The sequence below is a fragment of the Endocarpon pusillum genome (genome assembly GCF_000464535.1).
Source record: "Endocarpon pusillum Z07020 unplaced genomic scaffold scaffold5526, whole genome shotgun sequence".
Taxonomy (NCBI): Eukaryota; Fungi; Ascomycota; class Eurotiomycetes; order Verrucariales; family Verrucariaceae; genus Endocarpon; species Endocarpon pusillum.
The window spans coordinates 51398-67923 of NW_006916523.1; the positions used below are offsets into that span (position 1 = coordinate 51398).

Genomic DNA, 16526 nt, shown 5'->3' on the forward strand with positions numbered 1-16526 from the left:
AGAGGATCAGAGGTGCCGCTACCAAGGGCAGAAAAAGGCATCAATACTGCCTGCGTTGCGTCTAAATCCAATCTAGTGTAGTCCGAGACAATCCTTCAGCGACTGCGCTTTGTTTACTTCCTTCAAACGAGGTTGGTGGAGTTGACTCAGACCTTATCCTCAGCAACGACATTATGCTCAATATAATCCGTGTCCTCGTTGTTGGGGATTGGTGACGTGATTTTGCTTCCTCTTCTGAGCATTGCAGGGTCCACAGAGCCGTTACGTCTGAGTTGTTCTTCCTCGTGTTGAATGTACTCCATAGGTCGCTTGGAACTTGTGATGGACTTGTCGCGGAAGACAAGGAGCTTCGGATTCTCACGGTACATACGGTCAATGTCTTCTAGCGAACGGTCGGCAGTTTCGGGATAGAATAGATAAACGATCGGTACAAATGCACCATTGAATACGGTCCAGATCATATAAAATTTCCACTGAAGGCTCTGGATGCCCGGGGGAGTAATTTCCACAACTAGTTCACCGAATCAGTAAACCGAGATCTGAGATGAATGGAGACCACATGCCCATGAAGTTGAAGATCCAATTTGTTGCGGTACCGATGGCAGCCCCTTTGGTTCTCATACTGAGGGAGTTGATTTCGGTTGGATATAACCACTATAAACCTTGTTAGTCCTGATGGCACGTTTCGGAACCAGCCTAGCCATACTGGAACCCCCTGCCATCCGATGCCAAAGAAGACGTAGTAAAGGAAAAAGAAAGCGATAGAGGCGGATGCAATTTTGGCTTGCTTTTCTTCTGGATAGCTGGGAATCTCGGTGTGGCGAAGCAGGACGGTAATCATTAGATAGCAGAAACATTGACCCGCTGCTGCATACATCATCATCTTGCGACGACCCCATCGTTCGACGTTGGGTATGCCGATGAAACTGAACAGAAGATATGAGATGGAGTTGCAGGCGGCGAGGAGACGAGCTTGGCTATTTTCAAGCCCAACCGATTCAATTAAGACAGTTGGCAGATAGTCTTCGAAAACGTCAGCATGCTTGAACTCAACAAACCGACACCTTGCTGCTCACAACTTGTTACGTTGATGCCAGAAAGCTGAACATGAAATCAGATCCATCATTATACAGTAATCTGGCGGGACATACCTGCTGCATTGCTTGAGTTCCCGCACCAAGGATAATTCGTCGCATGGTCTTCGTGCCTCCCCCCGAACCAGTCTTTCCCATGAGTAGCTTGGACCATGGAATTGCATTCTTCTTTTCGTATTGAACGGCGTATACGATCTCCTTGTGCTGCGTAAGAATGAAGGGATCGTTTGGGTCTTTACCCTCAAGATCGGCAAGGATCTCGAATGCCTCGTCCTCCCGTTCATGTGCAATGAGCCATCTAAACATGTCAGATGACCCACGATTGGAACCATGGACTTACCTAGGTGATTCGGGGAGCCATGGTGTTGTTGCGAAAAGAATGAAAATAAAGACGAATTGGAAGGCTAATGGGAATCTCCAACTGATCGGCCCGCCCAAAAAGCTGAACCCTGATAGTAAAGTGTTGTCAATTATGAATACTCCGACTGTGCATGAACTGGGTCTCGTACCATAAGTCACCCAATTAGAGATGGAGAACCCTGCAATATTGAGGATCATTTCGAGCACCACGAGCTTGCCTCTCCATTTAATTTGGGATGTTTCCGACTGCCACACTGGGGCGGTGGCAGTATTCATCCCGTTACCAATGCCCCCAACGATCCGACCGATTATCATCTGAGGTACGCCGTATGCAGCAATCTGGAGAACGGCGCCGATCGACATGATGGTGGTTCCGGTAAGAACGGTAAATCTTCTTCCGAATTTTTCTCCATACCAGATCGAGAAGCAAGCGCCAAGGAAACAGCCAACGTCGTAGATTGCCGTGACGGTTCTAACATAGTAAGTCGAGCTGTATGGGAGAAAGGGCATGTCGGACGTACGAAACGGTGCTGACGTGCTGGGGTCCGTTCAAACCCAGCGCTGAGATGTGTTAGTCGCTGACCTTTGGGGCTTCTGCATATACATACTGTTCAAGAAGTCATCGGTAACAATCACACCGCCTTGATAGTGCCCCAGTCAGAACCCACAGACTACGTCGTAAGGGTAGAAGACCCAACGAACCAAATACACCCTGATTCGATTAGCAGCGTGCAGACCGAACGATCTCGAAAGTTCACCGAGCTTACCTGGTCATAACCAAAGCTTTCCGGGTGATATGCGTTAGTATCTACCACACTCTTATCTCCAGTGCATTACCATACAGGGTCATGTCCTATCATAGAATTTAGCGGAGAACCATTTCCCACGGGAATAAAGGGAACTCACAGTGCCGCATGCAACGGTAATCCATCAGGCTGTCAGTATCTAGTTATTTTGCACGAAGAATTGTGAGCTCACCCAGAACGTAAGCCATCCTGCCTTCAAGCCAAAATATGGCTTGGTACCAAACATCGTAATGATTTTTCTTGTTAATCCGAGCCAATTGGCCTGTGTAGGAAAGCCGTAGGCGGCTTAACGGAGGCTTTGTTTGTGGAGGTGTTCTGTACTCAGTGTAGAGGAGAAAGAACAGAGCAGTTTTGGCACAAAATGCTTCTAGACCTCAGTAAAGGTGAAGAGGTCGTTTGCTCATTTGGCTGACAAGGAAAGAGGTGGGGATGCATATAACACATCGCAAACCGCTGCCAGAGCCCTGACGCCTCAAGGTAGAGCGTCATTTCCATTGTCGCTACCTGGTCGACGATACACAATGCGTATGCATGGTGAGTTGTGATTTGGCTTTAAAGAGAACAGCTTGACTCTCTCGGGGTGAAGATCCTAGAGCGAGAAGAAATAAAGCCAATTGACGATCATACTCAGGCCGCTACGGACAGGGAGCTTCTGAAGCTCTGCCGCTTTCTTTGCGGGTTTGAGCGATTTCGTCTGCAAGGGAGCGCGATAAAGTTCTCACCCGCAGACAGGCACCGTACGATGATGAGCCACCCTACCACCGACCCCGCGAACATGTCTTTATACGGCCTGGATACTTCAGAGGGGAATTTCTAATGGCATGGCCACCCAGCTTACTTAAGTACTGGGAAACATTGTTGGCATCGAAATGGAGCCTGAGAACCGTCAAAGCCGGACTTTGACTTGCGGAAATGCCCGTTGCTTGCTCCTGCGGGATGAAGGAATCAACGACGGATACCCTCGTGACCCGGCGCTGCCGACGATCAGTACCAATTCGAGTCAATTGGGTTGAAAATCATCGAGGATTAGATGGAGCAGCTTATGCGCTCACATCAGCAGGAGACATCGTAAATAAATTGGTGAAATGATCTGTGAACTGCTATTTCGTACCCATATCCCCACTGGCATTGCCATTTAACTCCGTCTCCTCTTTTGACCCACCCTTTCGCTTTCGGGAAAACCCAACGCCCGATGCGAGAGCAAGATAAACTATGCCAACAACAGCAGCGACTACACTATAAGCAATCACAGACCACCTGGGAACCTGCTCACTCCCAATCTCCCCCGATATGTGAAGACCTAATCCGCCATTAATGATTCCCAACAGGATGAGGATGCGCCCAAGCCAACGATGAATATGCCCGAAAACTGTTCGTTTACCGAGTTTGCGATAGCGTAAGTGTTGAATGAGCCCAAGGGCAGGCTGGAACAGTAGCAAAGAACTGACAACAATGTACCCAATGATCTGATGGTATCCGTCGTCTTCATCGATGCGGACACCGAGGATCACACCAAGAATCATTCCAACAATGAGGAGGCAGGTAGAGACAACCTGAATCGGTGCGTGAATGTATGGTACCCTACGGCTGACGGGTAGGTAAATCATCAAAGCGCCGATAGGGAACAAAAAGAGGAAGACCACGGCCATGATGGTCCCATGCGACATTCTGATCTGGTCGGTATTTGATTGACCCCCAGAGGAGCTCCCAGAGGAGCTTCCAGATGAACGCGATGAAGACTCGCCTGAACTTGCTTCGCTGTCTCCTGGGCTTGACGGTTCGGATGATCCTGCGCTCTGCGTGACAGCAGCTGCCTGCACGAAAGGATTGGACGAGTCACTGCTAGTGCCAGCAGGCAAATCGAAAGTAAAGGCGCCGTACGCGTCATGCTGTCGAATCTGTGCTGAGATATCGCCCGAGTCCAATGCGTTCCCTTGTCTGATGGCCCATATCCAATTGCTGTTTCCGTTCGTAGGGCTCATTGATCCTCCATCCCATGTGATGCAAGAATCGCAACGAATGTTTGCCGTCATAACACCTTCAGCCGATACTCCAGTGCCCTCCAGGAGAGTAATTTCGCCTGCAGGGTTGACTTCGGGTGGAAATTCGCCTCTGCCTAGTCTGGGGGAGAGGGTAACGTTGTTACTTCCTGACGAGTACATCACAAACATGTTTGCACCTGCCATCCCGCTTCCCTGGCCCAAACCCAGCCATTGCGTTCCAGAGGGCGCTACCATTTGTATATAAATCGGTCCATTACCGGATTGGGCTGTCGACGATGGAATATTTACTGAATATGAGACGCCATTTGCGTCCGATCCTTGAGGGACGTAGGTCGCAACTTGGACCTGCCCATTGACAATGCCAACAACTGCAATAAGTTAGCTCACCAGCAAATGACACCAGATAGTCTACTCACCAATACACACCACTAGAGCAACCACTGACCTTGCAAAGAAATGCATCATGAGAGCTCCAGGAACCCGCCCAGATCCGTGTACTTGTATTGGTCGGTCCTAGCTACGAAAAGTGGACCACGGAAGGTATATACAGCCCGGGGAGCTCCTGGGGTCCTGACCAGTCTCTTCAGCTCGCAGACTAATACTCGCAAGGGTCCGGCTGGTTCGAGGGAAATGCTTTCGAGCTGTTTCAACAAACTTAGATTGGAGATTGCAGTCAGGCGTCATAGGTATTTGTTGTGGCATAGAGCATTAGGAATGGGCCGGAAGACCTCTGAACAGGTCGCGTTGTACAATGAGCCTGGAATGCTGACTCGACCATGGTTATATCTGTCCAGACGAGAAGCCGATGCGCACATTGGCGTGATCTTCTTACGTCCCTTCCGGTGCAGGAGACTCGCAGCGCAGGTCAGATGGAACACGGGAACACGCAAGATACTCCGTAGCCTACCGCTATTGCAGGAGGACAAAGGGCTAGTCGCCAAGGTAGCACACGCTAACCTGATCCGAACAGTGATATCATCTCAGCCACCACCTTTTACGCGTCTGCTCAGGGGTTAGAGTGAAATGATAATGTGAAATGAAGCTCTACCATGTCCAGCGCTGTCCGCATCATTTTGACGGTAGGAATGTCGACTGGAAGACTGAAATGTAGGGGTGCTGCTAGGATAGGTCGACTTGCTCAAGTACGACAACCAGATCATGAATCACCACGATTTGAAGGATTTTCGAATGTAATAGAAAGTCATACTTATATCGGACTTCCCTTCCTACAAGCCATGAAACTTGACATGGGATTGTATCAGCTAAGTTAGTCCATCACTGCATATCACTGCGCGTATAGTCCGGTCAACCATCTCATCGTAGATAAGTCTATCTCGGTGCATTTGTTGACACCAAACCTATTTCTGAGGAGAGGTTTGGGTGGCACTCGATAAGTAGCGCAACACCAGATTATGATATGCAGGCTAAGGCGCTAAACATTGCTATGGAGGACATCATGTGAGAGAAATAGAAAACCGATAGAGGCATTTTGATTCAGCAGTAACAAAGCCAATCAGTACAACTTACTTGCCTGATTCCGAAGTTGTTTTCTCCAGTATTGTCTTAATCATTTCATTACCTAGCCGAACTGCGTCTGCAAAGCGTGGTTCAAAATGTTTTTGAATCTCCTCAAATCTTTCCCTGTAAGAATCGAAATTACCGAAGGATACGCAGTCAGACCAAGCCTGCGAAATGTTGCGTTAACACAGAGAACTCGCGATCTTGAAGAAAACCGCAATTGCAGGGTCGGATCCCAATTACATTGAAGTAAACAGAAAACGAGTGGGCGAGCGTCCTGATTCTTATGTAGGCTGGAAAGTACATGAGGGCCTGCTTACCCTTGCCGCAAACGTGAATTCCAGGTCATCCGATCGAAACGTGTCGTCTTCTATCGCCGTATTGATCACCTCATCAAGTAGTTGCTCGCTCCGGAAAAGGTACTCGGTCACACCCAGCCATATTCGGAAGAGCTTCATTGGTCAGCATGACTCGCAGTGTACTCGCTGCGCTACACTCACAGGTGTCGAACAGATCATATGGTCGTACGGATTGATGTTCAACTTCCACCAGCAGTCAACAATCCCCAGCAGACTGAGATGGTTATTCGGCATTCGTTCCTTTGGTCCTGACAATGAGAACTTATCCAGAATGTCGTCTCGTAGCAAGAGCTCGTGTCCCTTGACGACATCTCCGAAGATGGTTGCACCTGCTGTCTTGACACGGTTCTCAAGTTCTTTTCGATGCCCTCCAATCATAAGCTTGAACAGCTCTGTGACCGACTTTGCGTACTGGCGAATCTGCTGTTGAGCTGATGGATTTAGTATCGCGAGACCAGCATATACATGCCACTTGTTGGAGTAAATGCGAAGCGTAATGTTGATCTTTACATTTTCGATGCCTCCCACGTACCGGTTGATCTCCCAAGGAAATTGATTATTTGCCCGCCATGCACTACCCATGCTCAAGAATGCCACATGTGTCACGGCCTGCGTGTCTGCTGTGATCCTGTCATGCTTGTCGCCGGAAAGGTGAACAATCTTCGATTCAAAGCTTGAGAGGATACTCTCGACCAATTTCACACTCTTTTCAGACGCTCGGTGTGGAATTATGACTAGGGGTTGACTCTTTGGATGAACTTGTGGCCCATGCAGGGAATGACATGAAATGATCTCCACGTCCTTCGGAAGGTAACTTTCGAAAGCAGCAATTTCAGGGGCTTTGCAGGAAGTCTGGCCTCCAACGATCGCACCCAGCTTGGTTGAGGGTCCAAATTCTGCGACAATCTTGCCAATACCCTCTGCCGGGACACTATAAATAATCCAATCGCTGCTACGAGACACCAGATGTCCATTAGGCATAACAGTGACCATGTCCTAGTTCTCATGTCAGCCAGTGCTATATTCTACTCATGCCTCAACGAACCTGACCCGCAAATTGGGCGAGCAGATCATCATACTTGTCTGGAGTATCACAAGCGTTCACTCTGACAGAGGTGTTAGTACTGCATTTCCAAGGTCCATGCACATGTTATGCCCGTCCTAGAGCGTTTCATTAGCGAAGTTTACCACAAACATTTTGAAAAGTAGTAAGGTTGTGGGTTCTTCAGAAATGTTTATGATAAGGTAGCGAGATTTTTACATCAGTGACAGCTTGCGTATCAATCCGCTCCACCAGAATGATGAGGCAATGATTAGCAGCCATGCTCGAGCCAAATGCACTCAAGTCATCCTTGAATAGTAGGGTAGAGTAAAGGAAAGTTCAACATACCGTAGAAAAAGCTCTGCCAAGGGGGACAGTTGCCTGAGAGAGTATTACCTCCAACCCGCATTGCTAATTCTCTCTGCGTACATCTTTCCCATGTCCCCCATGCCAATTATACCCACTGAGATGTGGTCCATGGCGCCAGCTCCACTCACGTAAGAGTATTCACACAGACCTCAGGTCTCGAAAGGAGACATTCAAGCTTGCAACATAAAAGAACAGCAATCGATCCACGATTGATCATGTCATACAAATTGGACTTGTTTTAGTATTGGTTCCTGCAGCGTTCAACGTTTATTTTCGCATCACAGTCGTTTCTGAGTGAAGAATAGACATGTAGTAAATTTTTGTGGTCTTGAAATTAGATTGGGTATTGGTTACCAAGAGAAATACAAGATCCTTGGCGATCTAGCCCTCAAGAGCGACATCCCACATTGAATTTCTACAATCGAAAGGACAATAAATTTTTACGTCCCATCGATGATATAGCGTTGCCTCATCTCTCCGTCACAGTCAACATGCCTCCCAAGAAGAAGGTTGAACGCCCCGCGACTGAGAATATATCTCTCGGTCCTCAAGTTCGAGAAGGTTTGCAAATTTTGTCATAGTCATGTATAGAATTGACGTCTTTCTGCAGGTGAAAATGTCTTTGGTGTAGCCCGGATCTTCGCCTCTTTCAATGATACCTTCGTCCATGTCACCGATCTCAGGTCCGTTTAACCACCAAATTCGAGAATTTCTTTGTCTTCTCAACAACCCGATCTGTGACCGAGGGCAACACCATGTGGCTCCACAGGCTAACAATCTGGGTGATTCCAGTGGCCGAGAAACCATTTGCAGAGTGACAGGCGGCATGAAGGTCAAAGCTGATAGAGACGAGTCATCTCCCTACGCAGCCATGTTGGCAGCCCAGGATGTAGCTGCACGATGCAAAGAACTCGGAATCAACGCACTACATATCAAGATCAGAGCCACAGGAGGTAGGCATACTCCGGCAATCACCACGTGCGGACTTATACTCATAACCACAAACAGGCAATGGCACAAAGACTCCAGGCCCTGGTGCTCAATCCGCTCTCCGCGCGCTAGCACGTTCAGGCATGAAGATTGGTAGAATAGAGGATGTCACTCCAACACCATCAGACTCAACAAGACGCAAGGGTGGTCGTCGTGGTCGTCGTCTTTGAGCGAGACTTCTCCAACGTATGCTGTTCTCTAGGTGCGGAGGATATTACAAGAAACGCGAAGAACGGCCTTGGCCTGGTCTTCACCTTGCCTACGATATTTGCACATTGCGGTCATGCAGTGTAGCAGCAGTCGAGCAATGAAACCTTCAAAATTCTATTTTGTAGGGTCGACAATGCAATCATTTTCATAGTGATAAGTCATCCTATATTCGCCCCTTTCTTACGAGTAGTGCAGAAATGTAAGAGTGATACCATTTACCTCTCATTCTGGGAAATTCAAGCTCCATAAGAAGACGAGATTGAGAGCATTTCCGTGCATCTTGAGTCCAACCTTCTCAACGAACTCTCCACTGTTTATATCCACCCGCGCTAATGCCACCACCACCATCCACATCCACCCCTCCAATGCCAACCCTCATCTTCCACTCCCTGCCCAACAACGCCTTCCTCGGCCTAGACCTCCTCTCCCTGACCACTTCTCCTAAACTTCAGGGTATCAAGAACCTCCCACCAGGCTACCACTTCCTCTACTCCAGTTCCGACGCATCACTTTCTACTCGTCATGGCTACTGGTTCTTCATTCCAGCTCCCACACCAGCAACGGAAGGAGGGCAGTATGAATCGAAGATTATACCTTGGCGATGGAGTGGGGAGAACGAGTGCTTGATACCGGAAGCGGATGTTTCCGACACTGAGAGTGCACAGGCAGATTTAGGTAGGGTGTGGGAGAGAGGTCTACTCGATTACACGCAACCTGGGAGCAGGAAAGAGGGAGGAAAGTTAGGGAGTGAGTGGAGGGAATTAACAGAGTATATCACAGATGACTTGTTGGATAGAGTGCTCGGCGCAGTCGCAAGTCAAGACCGGGCGGGGAAACGAGGTCCAGCTAGTAGAAGATCCTGGAGCATATCCTCCGTGTCGAGCGCGCCGCAGGATGTCGAGAAGATCCCTGGTCTTACCACCTCAGAAGCAGTGATCGAAGGCGAGAAGCAGCTTGAGTTCTTGCCGATAGATCTGAAGAGGACATGGCGAGAGGGTGCGGTGGGCAGGGAACGCACCGATGCGGTGAGAGATCGGTCATGGTATCTTGGGCAATTGATTGAGTTGGCTGTTGAGTCTGGTGGTGATAAAAGAGTGGGAGCGGCGCAATTGCTGGGAGAGTTGCAGTTGTGTTTTCTTATGATCCTGACATTGGCGAATTGGTCGTGCTTGGAGCAATGGAAGAGGATACTGGGCGTTCTGCTGAGCTGTCGGCAGGCCCTGGTGGAGGTGGGGGATTATTTTGTAGCCGTAGTGCGGCTGTTGAGGATACAGCTGAAGCATTGTCAGGATGTCGAAGGAGGATTGTTTGACCTCAAAGAGGAAGGGGCTGGGTGGCTCAAAGGACTATTAGCTCAATTTAGGAGGAATGTTGAGGAATTGTTTGGCACTGCAAACGGGGAAATGTTGAAGACCGAGCTCAAGCAACTGGAACAGGACCTAAGGGATGAGTACGGGTGGGAGACTGGAAAGGATATACTCAAGAGAGGTCTGCTGGAGCTAGAGGATGGGGAGAGGGTAGATATGGACATGAATGGCGCGGACGAGGAAGATGAGACTGGGGAGTATGCGCCTGTAGTGGTTGACCTAGAATAGCAGTCGTCGAAAGGTCTCCCATGATCGAATCCAGTATCGTCGTTCATATGATGCTTCGAATGTGCGAGTTTAAAACATGCAGGCATATTTCAACGCATTTTACTAGAATTCGCTCTGGTGCTGTCAAGAAGACATCACGGTCTGCCCAGCAATTCCTTCACCAAATCACAAAGAACCACCTCAGCGGTATGACTTTTGGTACCTTGCTCTTGCACCCGGTCCACCAAACTTCTTCGGCTCGCATCTTCTGTTGTCTGCCACCAATAATGTTCTGTCATATTGCACGAGCGCCTGCTTCAACTGATTCTTCGCATACTCATCGACGAATTTCTGGTAGTAGGCCACAACCGACTTCGCAATTGCCTGTCTGATCGCGTAGATCTGAGATGTATGACCACCACCAGTGACCCGGACTCGGATATCGACTTCTGCAAATTTGTCGAGACCGACTATGAGGAGCGGCTCGTAGACCTAGTTATGGTAATGAGAAAACTGGCGCATGAGAAGCGGGTGGTGGCTACCTTAAATCGGAGGATTTCTGGTTGAACCAGCGACAGAGGTTTGCCGTTGACTTTGACGAGGCCCTTCCCTTTCTGCTCGCATTGTCAATATTGGTCACCCTCAGCTGACATCTCGCTGTACCTTGCAATGTGCGACTGCGGTCGCTATAGATATGTTAGCCATTACCTACTTCATCTCTGAAGAACTAGCATACCAGTCTTCTTCTTGCCGAAGCATTGCACGCTCGGCGTGGATGCCATGGTGACAGATTGCGAGTATAGGGGTGAAAATAGTCTTATTCCAAGGTAGTATCTTACAAACGTGATATCTCGCGAGGCGATCAAAATTTGGTAGAGGTGAAAGTGCGCGCTAGCTGGCGCCAAGCACTGGATTCTTGGCAACACTGCTATCACTTCCATTGGAATGCAGTTTCTAGCAGCAGCAAGTATTTCAAGCTTCTTCCGCCATGAAGACCCTACTCTATACCCATTGTCGCACTCACACCTTGTCCCCCCATTCTTAACGGTCTCTTTAGAAGACACCAGCCGAATCTCCTTGTGTTCAACTAGGAGTAATACATCTACGACTGGCAGTACAACAAAAATGTCACAGACTGTGGGAAAGGTAGTACATCACCACTTCGTTAGGAGTCAATTGTTCTGATCAAGCTATCAGACTCGTCTAGCCTACGCACGAGCATGGCATTTTGTTGATGTTGGCACTGACCCTCGGCCGCTTGGTCGAATGGCTTCCTCGATAGCTGTCTTCCTTATGGGCAAGCACAAGCCTATCTGGAATCCATCAACTGACTGTGGGGATTATGTCGTAGCCGCAGGCTGTCACGATCTGCACATTACTGGCAAGAAGAGATATCAGAAGCAGTACTACACTCATAATACGCGTCCTGGGGGTTTGAAGCAGATGTCTATGGACAAAATGTTCGACAAATGGGGTGGAGGAGAAGTCTTGAAAAAAGCAGTCAGGGGGATGCTGCCAAAGAATAGATTGCGTGATAAAAGGCTTGCACGATTAAAAGGCTAGTCAAGTTTGCAGTGCAACCTTGGTTTCCTGGTATACTAATATATGCTATCTAGTCTTCGAAGGTGTTGCTCATCCCTTCAAGCAGAACCTTATCAAGTTCAACGGCAAAACTTACGTCGGCCAAAATCCCCAAGTCCTCAAAGCCCTCGAGTGCAAAGAAGCACCAGTTGCAAGTTCGTGACCCACATCTCCATACCGCAGCGAATGACAAGCATCAAAAGACAACTCGAGCTTTCAATTAGGTGTATGTACTTCGAGCAGAATTTCCGTTTTTCAAGACCTCGGCATCCAAGCCACCCCGCCATGGTTACCTTGTTACCGTACACTTGATCAAACCATTGGGATTTGATTGTGGCGCATACACCTCTGCATCCTCACCTGTGTTCTTCAGACCATGATGCCAGCTCAAATCGATCTCGAAGTAGTGTTTGTTGGGGAGGGAATAATCCACAGCCTCAACAGATGAAGCAGCCGCTAGGATTTGCTCGCCCATCTTGTACATGGTGTTCTGCACACTAGCGCTTGAGTCTTCCGCGAACGTCTTTATAGTGATATCGCGGGCCTTGGTCCACGTTTCATCAAATTTCTCGACCTCTGTCTCGACCTCGTCCACGCTCGACAGCGTCTTCCATGTCCAACCAGCATCGACCGACGTGCTGAGGATCCGATCATACACGTCAGGCAAGGTGGTGAAATCATTGCGCACGAAGCTGTGGAACTGGGATCCGGTACTCTTCAACACTAACAAGCCCGAGATTGCGGATCGAATCTCAATGCCCTTTCCTTCGATGACGTCCGCCTCGACTATTCTCGTCTCGTCACCGTCGCGGAAGAAGGAATGGGGATGTGGCTTGCCATCAATTATCATTCTTGTCCACTTATGGATGGTGACTTTGATATGGGCAGTATGGATGTGCTTGTAGGTTTCGATGAAGTGTGTTCCAAGGATAGAGGCGAAGAGCTCTGGTGGCGTGACTGGGTTCTGCTTGGCCACGATGTAGGTGGTGTTCTTCATGGTGTCTGTAGCGACTACAACGCTATTGTCTGCTTCGGTATAGCTAGAGCTGTGTTGGCCATTGATACGAAAAACATAAGAATTGTACAAGACCTACGATGTCTCAATCTCGCCTTCTAGGAGTACACAGACAGTCATTTCGACCACGATGTGAGTTTTCGTCGCTTCGTCCCTTTCCACCTTGCACACACGGATGTTGTCCTTTCCATAACGGGCAGCAGCGAGCTTAGGCATGGCTCAAGAGCAAGGTCGGGTCCGTGCAAGGTAGCAGACAGAGTAGGTTGACAATTAGGGTGGAGGCTTCTTTCACCACTTTTCGTCGTAATAGGGTATCAAAAAGGGATACAATGCTTCAGTTTGTGACAGGTTGACCCTGGCCTATTTAAATTCACATTATGCTGCGAGATAAGCCATTCACTAGTCGGAAGCTGCCGTGGATCTCTAGTTGCACCGTGTGACAGCATGGCGCATATCTATTTCCACATGCTTGGATTGTTGTATTTGGAGAGATAGATCTACATCGATTTGCACTTTGGGCTTTCTAGGGTTGAGGGCTAGAGGGGTAAGTATAGGAAGCGTAGAAAACAGCGGGCGGAGGTAGCCGATGTCCTATGAAGAGGGAGAACTTTCGTGCCAGAGTCCACTGGTAACTATGATGATTTAAGCTGCTTGAATTGCTTTTAATGATCAGTCCAGATCCATATCTTATATATGAGTTCCCTTCTTCCAATCTTCTGAGTCTGTGAGAGGATTGCTCTGGGCGTGGAGGTAGCTGGACACTCGGCAAGCTCCAAGATTACTGTCGAACTTGCTGACTAATCGACGGATCAGTGTTGAAATAGCAAGTTGTTCTATCTAATTCAGTGCGCAGAGCGAGCATTTATACGTACAGAGTTGCTATATCAAGAGAAATAGCGCGAAATGCAGATATCAAAAATACATGCGAAACGCGTAACAGGTCTGTAACAAAACGCATATGAAACGCGTAGCAGGATAGCACAAACCGTATTTTTGAGTTCAACAATTACTTACTACGTTAATATCCAGACTCCGCCTACTCCACCCTCGACCTTGAATCTACTACGGTATAACACGGCGACGCCAGTCCTTGACCTGTACACCGGGTGTATCTCAGTTCGCTGGTCACTGCATGAAGACTGATGTTGTGTTATTAAGGTACCATAGTATGCACCTGGTACTGTATAAAATCACTTCTTTCTTTCCACTAGAGTTTGTTGTCACTTGAAATGGCAATCAACCAGCTGTGCTGGTTCATTGGGTGCTCCTGATCACGAGCTCTTCTTGATCACACTTTCAAGTTGCTGGAGGCTTATTGATCCTAGGTGATCAGAGCCACCTCTGAGGACCTGCATGACCAAGCATGGATCTTTAAACGTCTCCATGACTTGGAGTGCATTCCCCAGCCATCAGTGTTGCGCAAGTATCTACCTGTGTGAGAATTGTCCGTAGGCCAGGGATTGCTTACCAGATGAAAGAGCTTGGGTGAGGAAACGCTCTCAGTTCACCAACTTGGCTTTTTAAGTATAGTTACCGTCCTAGCCAGAAAGGGAGGGGAGTAGATCAAGGGTAGAGTGACTAATACGTAATCAGTATGTCGGCTTCTAGACGTCAGTCTAGTACCCCCCTTGAGCCGCAAATTTTCCAACCACTCTTCAATTTTGATGGAGTAATAGCTGTGGATGCCGCCATAACAGCCCTCTTTTTGTCATCTTTTCTCGTCTTTCTCGCCTAGAAAGGCGCATGACGAATAAGTCACAAAAATGGCGTACACACTGCTCCTTTGTCCCCTCGGCTGCAAGGTTGTGGTTTCGAAGAGGAGGCCTCTGCCTCCTCCTTTCAGTCTATCTGCCTTCCGTAGAATCTCCTTGAGGATTTTAGACCTCCGTCTTTGGTCTCTGTTCTTTGATTGATGGGCGCTCTCTGTCGCGCTTCTCTCCATTTCAAATGCCTCTACCAGCATTTCAGAGTCTCAACTTTGATATTGACAAGTACATAAACCCATTCATTCCTGCCTCAAGGTTGTGTCGACTTCCAAAGCCTGTCTCTCGATTCCTGGGTTATCGAGACGAGCCTCGCCAACGTATTGGAAACATTGTCAACTGGCTTTGGTCTTTCGTTGGTGCCTTCTGCGGTACTGCGTTGATAGCAGGGGTATGCAAGTCGAGTGCGATCATACAAAGCCATGCACCGCCAGTCATCATCGGTTCTTTCGTAAGGTTCCCTTCGGCGATGCTTCGCCAAGTCAGTCACTGCCGACTACTCTTTCTGACCTTCACTTGTCTTTTCGTTTAGGGTGCAGCAGCCATCCTTGAATATCATACGATCGAATCTCCCCTCGCTCAGCCTCGTAACCTAGTCCTCGGCCATCTTCTGGCTGCCTTGGTCGGCATCGGCATCACCAAACTCTTCGCTTTACTCCCAGAGGCTCGCTTTGAAGACCTGCGATGGCTGGCTGGTGCTCTTGCTGTTGGTACTTCCTCGGTGGTCATGGGCGCGACACAAACAGTCCATCCGCCTGCAGGAGCAACGGCTCTACTGGCGGCTACAAGCCCAGAGATAACAGCACTAGGGTGGTATCTGCTCGCCCTGGTTTTACTGGGGTCCACCTTAATGTTGGTAAGCGCGTGTATCATCAACAATATACATAGGCGGTTTCCCATCTACTGGTGGACACCCGTCGATTTGAGTGATAACCATAATGGAAAGGCAACTTCGGGAATAGAGACAGTTGCACAAGCCGAAAAAGAGGAACAATTTTCAGATGCAGGGAGTCGGCGAGTGAGCAGGGTGAACACGCGAGAAGGAATGCATTTTGAACGCGAACACGAAATCACCATAACAGCAAAGCATATCACTATACCAGACTGGCTCGAAGTCAACGACTGGGAAAGGAATGTGCTGGAGATCCTTAGGGAGCGCTTGAAGATAGAACTGGACCCAAAATCCGAATGGACTGAGCCTACAGGCAGGCACTCGGAGGCAACCGCCGTCTCCAGTGATGAAGAGAAGGCCGAGCCACCGGTAGGAATACTTTAAGCACAGAGCCTTGTACAAAGGACAACACGTTCCAAAGAAGCCCAAAACTTAGCTAGTAATGTTGTCGATGTGCTTGCCATAAGAATATCAAAGTAGGGCTCAATGCAGTACCCCGGAATATGGATGTACCAACACAACGACGAAGAGAAATAATCTGTCCTCGAGGAGATTTGGACGTGCTGTACTGGCACGGATTGTTCAGGTCGGTTGAAGATCTGAGTGATCTCATCATGAGACCCAATATATATTCGGCAGCTTACCACAGTAATTGATTGTGGCATTGGAGGTTGGATGTAGTAGTTTGGAAATTCTCCTTGCAAGTCAAAAAAGATATGCTTATTGCTTTTGAGGCCTTGGCGGACGCTGGTCACCCACGGCTGCATTCTACGGTTACGTAGTAAATCAATTGGCCATCCAATACCTATGGAGTACAGAGGACAGTGGTCTCGTTCCCCGCATTGATTTCAAGCCTCTTTTACCATAAGATCTAAATTAGGCCTGGGCAGGAGGGGGCGCATTACCATATCCACGGTACCTACAGGGATCAATCTAATTGAATTCTCCTC

At 48.6% G+C, this 16526-nt stretch overlaps 6 protein-coding genes across 6 annotated transcripts; 3 read left to right on the forward strand and 3 right to left on the reverse strand.

Annotated features, from left to right (window-relative positions):
* Positions 1-146: 146 nt before the first annotated feature.
* EPUS_01829 (uncharacterized protein) lies at positions 147-7661 on the reverse strand (the record flags this gene model as incomplete). Its single annotated transcript, XM_007806566.1, has 17 exons — positions 147-511; positions 597-654; positions 707-1023; positions 1077-1101; positions 1152-1392; positions 1435-1543; positions 1604-1926; positions 1976-2015; positions 2063-2095; positions 2157-2166; positions 2222-2262; positions 3372-4631; positions 5843-5948; positions 6102-6233; positions 6282-7136; positions 7186-7246; positions 7612-7661. The coding sequence occupies 17 exons, from the start codon at positions 7659-7661 to the stop codon at positions 147-149; spliced, it is 4026 nt and encodes a 1341-aa protein (XP_007804757.1).
* Positions 7662-8042: 381 nt separating this feature from the next.
* On the forward strand, positions 8043-8711 carry EPUS_01830 (40S ribosomal protein S14; the record flags this gene model as incomplete). The annotated part of the gene is made up of 4 exons (XM_007806567.1): positions 8043-8112; positions 8162-8234; positions 8344-8504; positions 8560-8711. 4 exons carry the CDS (start codon positions 8043-8045, stop codon positions 8709-8711), a joined length of 456 nt encoding a protein of 151 aa, XP_007804758.1.
* Positions 8712-9083: 372 nt separating this feature from the next.
* On the forward strand, positions 9084-10346 carry EPUS_01831 (uncharacterized protein; the record flags this gene model as incomplete). Its single annotated transcript, XM_007806568.1, has 1 exon — positions 9084-10346. The coding sequence occupies one exon, from the start codon at positions 9084-9086 to the stop codon at positions 10344-10346; it is 1263 nt and encodes a 420-aa protein (XP_007804759.1).
* Positions 10347-10526: 180 nt separating this feature from the next.
* Positions 10527-11107, reverse strand: EPUS_01832 (40S ribosomal protein S16; the record flags this gene model as incomplete). Its single annotated transcript, XM_007806569.1, has 4 exons — positions 10527-10817; positions 10868-10939; positions 10989-11011; positions 11062-11107. 4 exons carry the CDS (start codon positions 11105-11107, stop codon positions 10527-10529), a joined length of 432 nt encoding a protein of 143 aa, XP_007804760.1.
* Positions 11108-12195: 1088 nt separating this feature from the next.
* Positions 12196-13137, reverse strand: EPUS_01833 (Uricase; the record flags this gene model as incomplete). The annotated part of the gene is made up of 2 exons (XM_007806570.1): positions 12196-12946; positions 13001-13137. 2 exons carry the CDS (start codon positions 13135-13137, stop codon positions 12196-12198), a joined length of 888 nt encoding a protein of 295 aa, XP_007804761.1.
* Positions 13138-14868: 1731 nt separating this feature from the next.
* On the forward strand, positions 14869-15960 carry EPUS_01834 (uncharacterized protein; the record flags this gene model as incomplete). Its single annotated transcript, XM_007806571.1, has 2 exons — positions 14869-15165; positions 15217-15960. The coding sequence occupies 2 exons, from the start codon at positions 14869-14871 to the stop codon at positions 15958-15960; spliced, it is 1041 nt and encodes a 346-aa protein (XP_007804762.1).
* Positions 15961-16526: the final 566 nt, after the last annotated feature.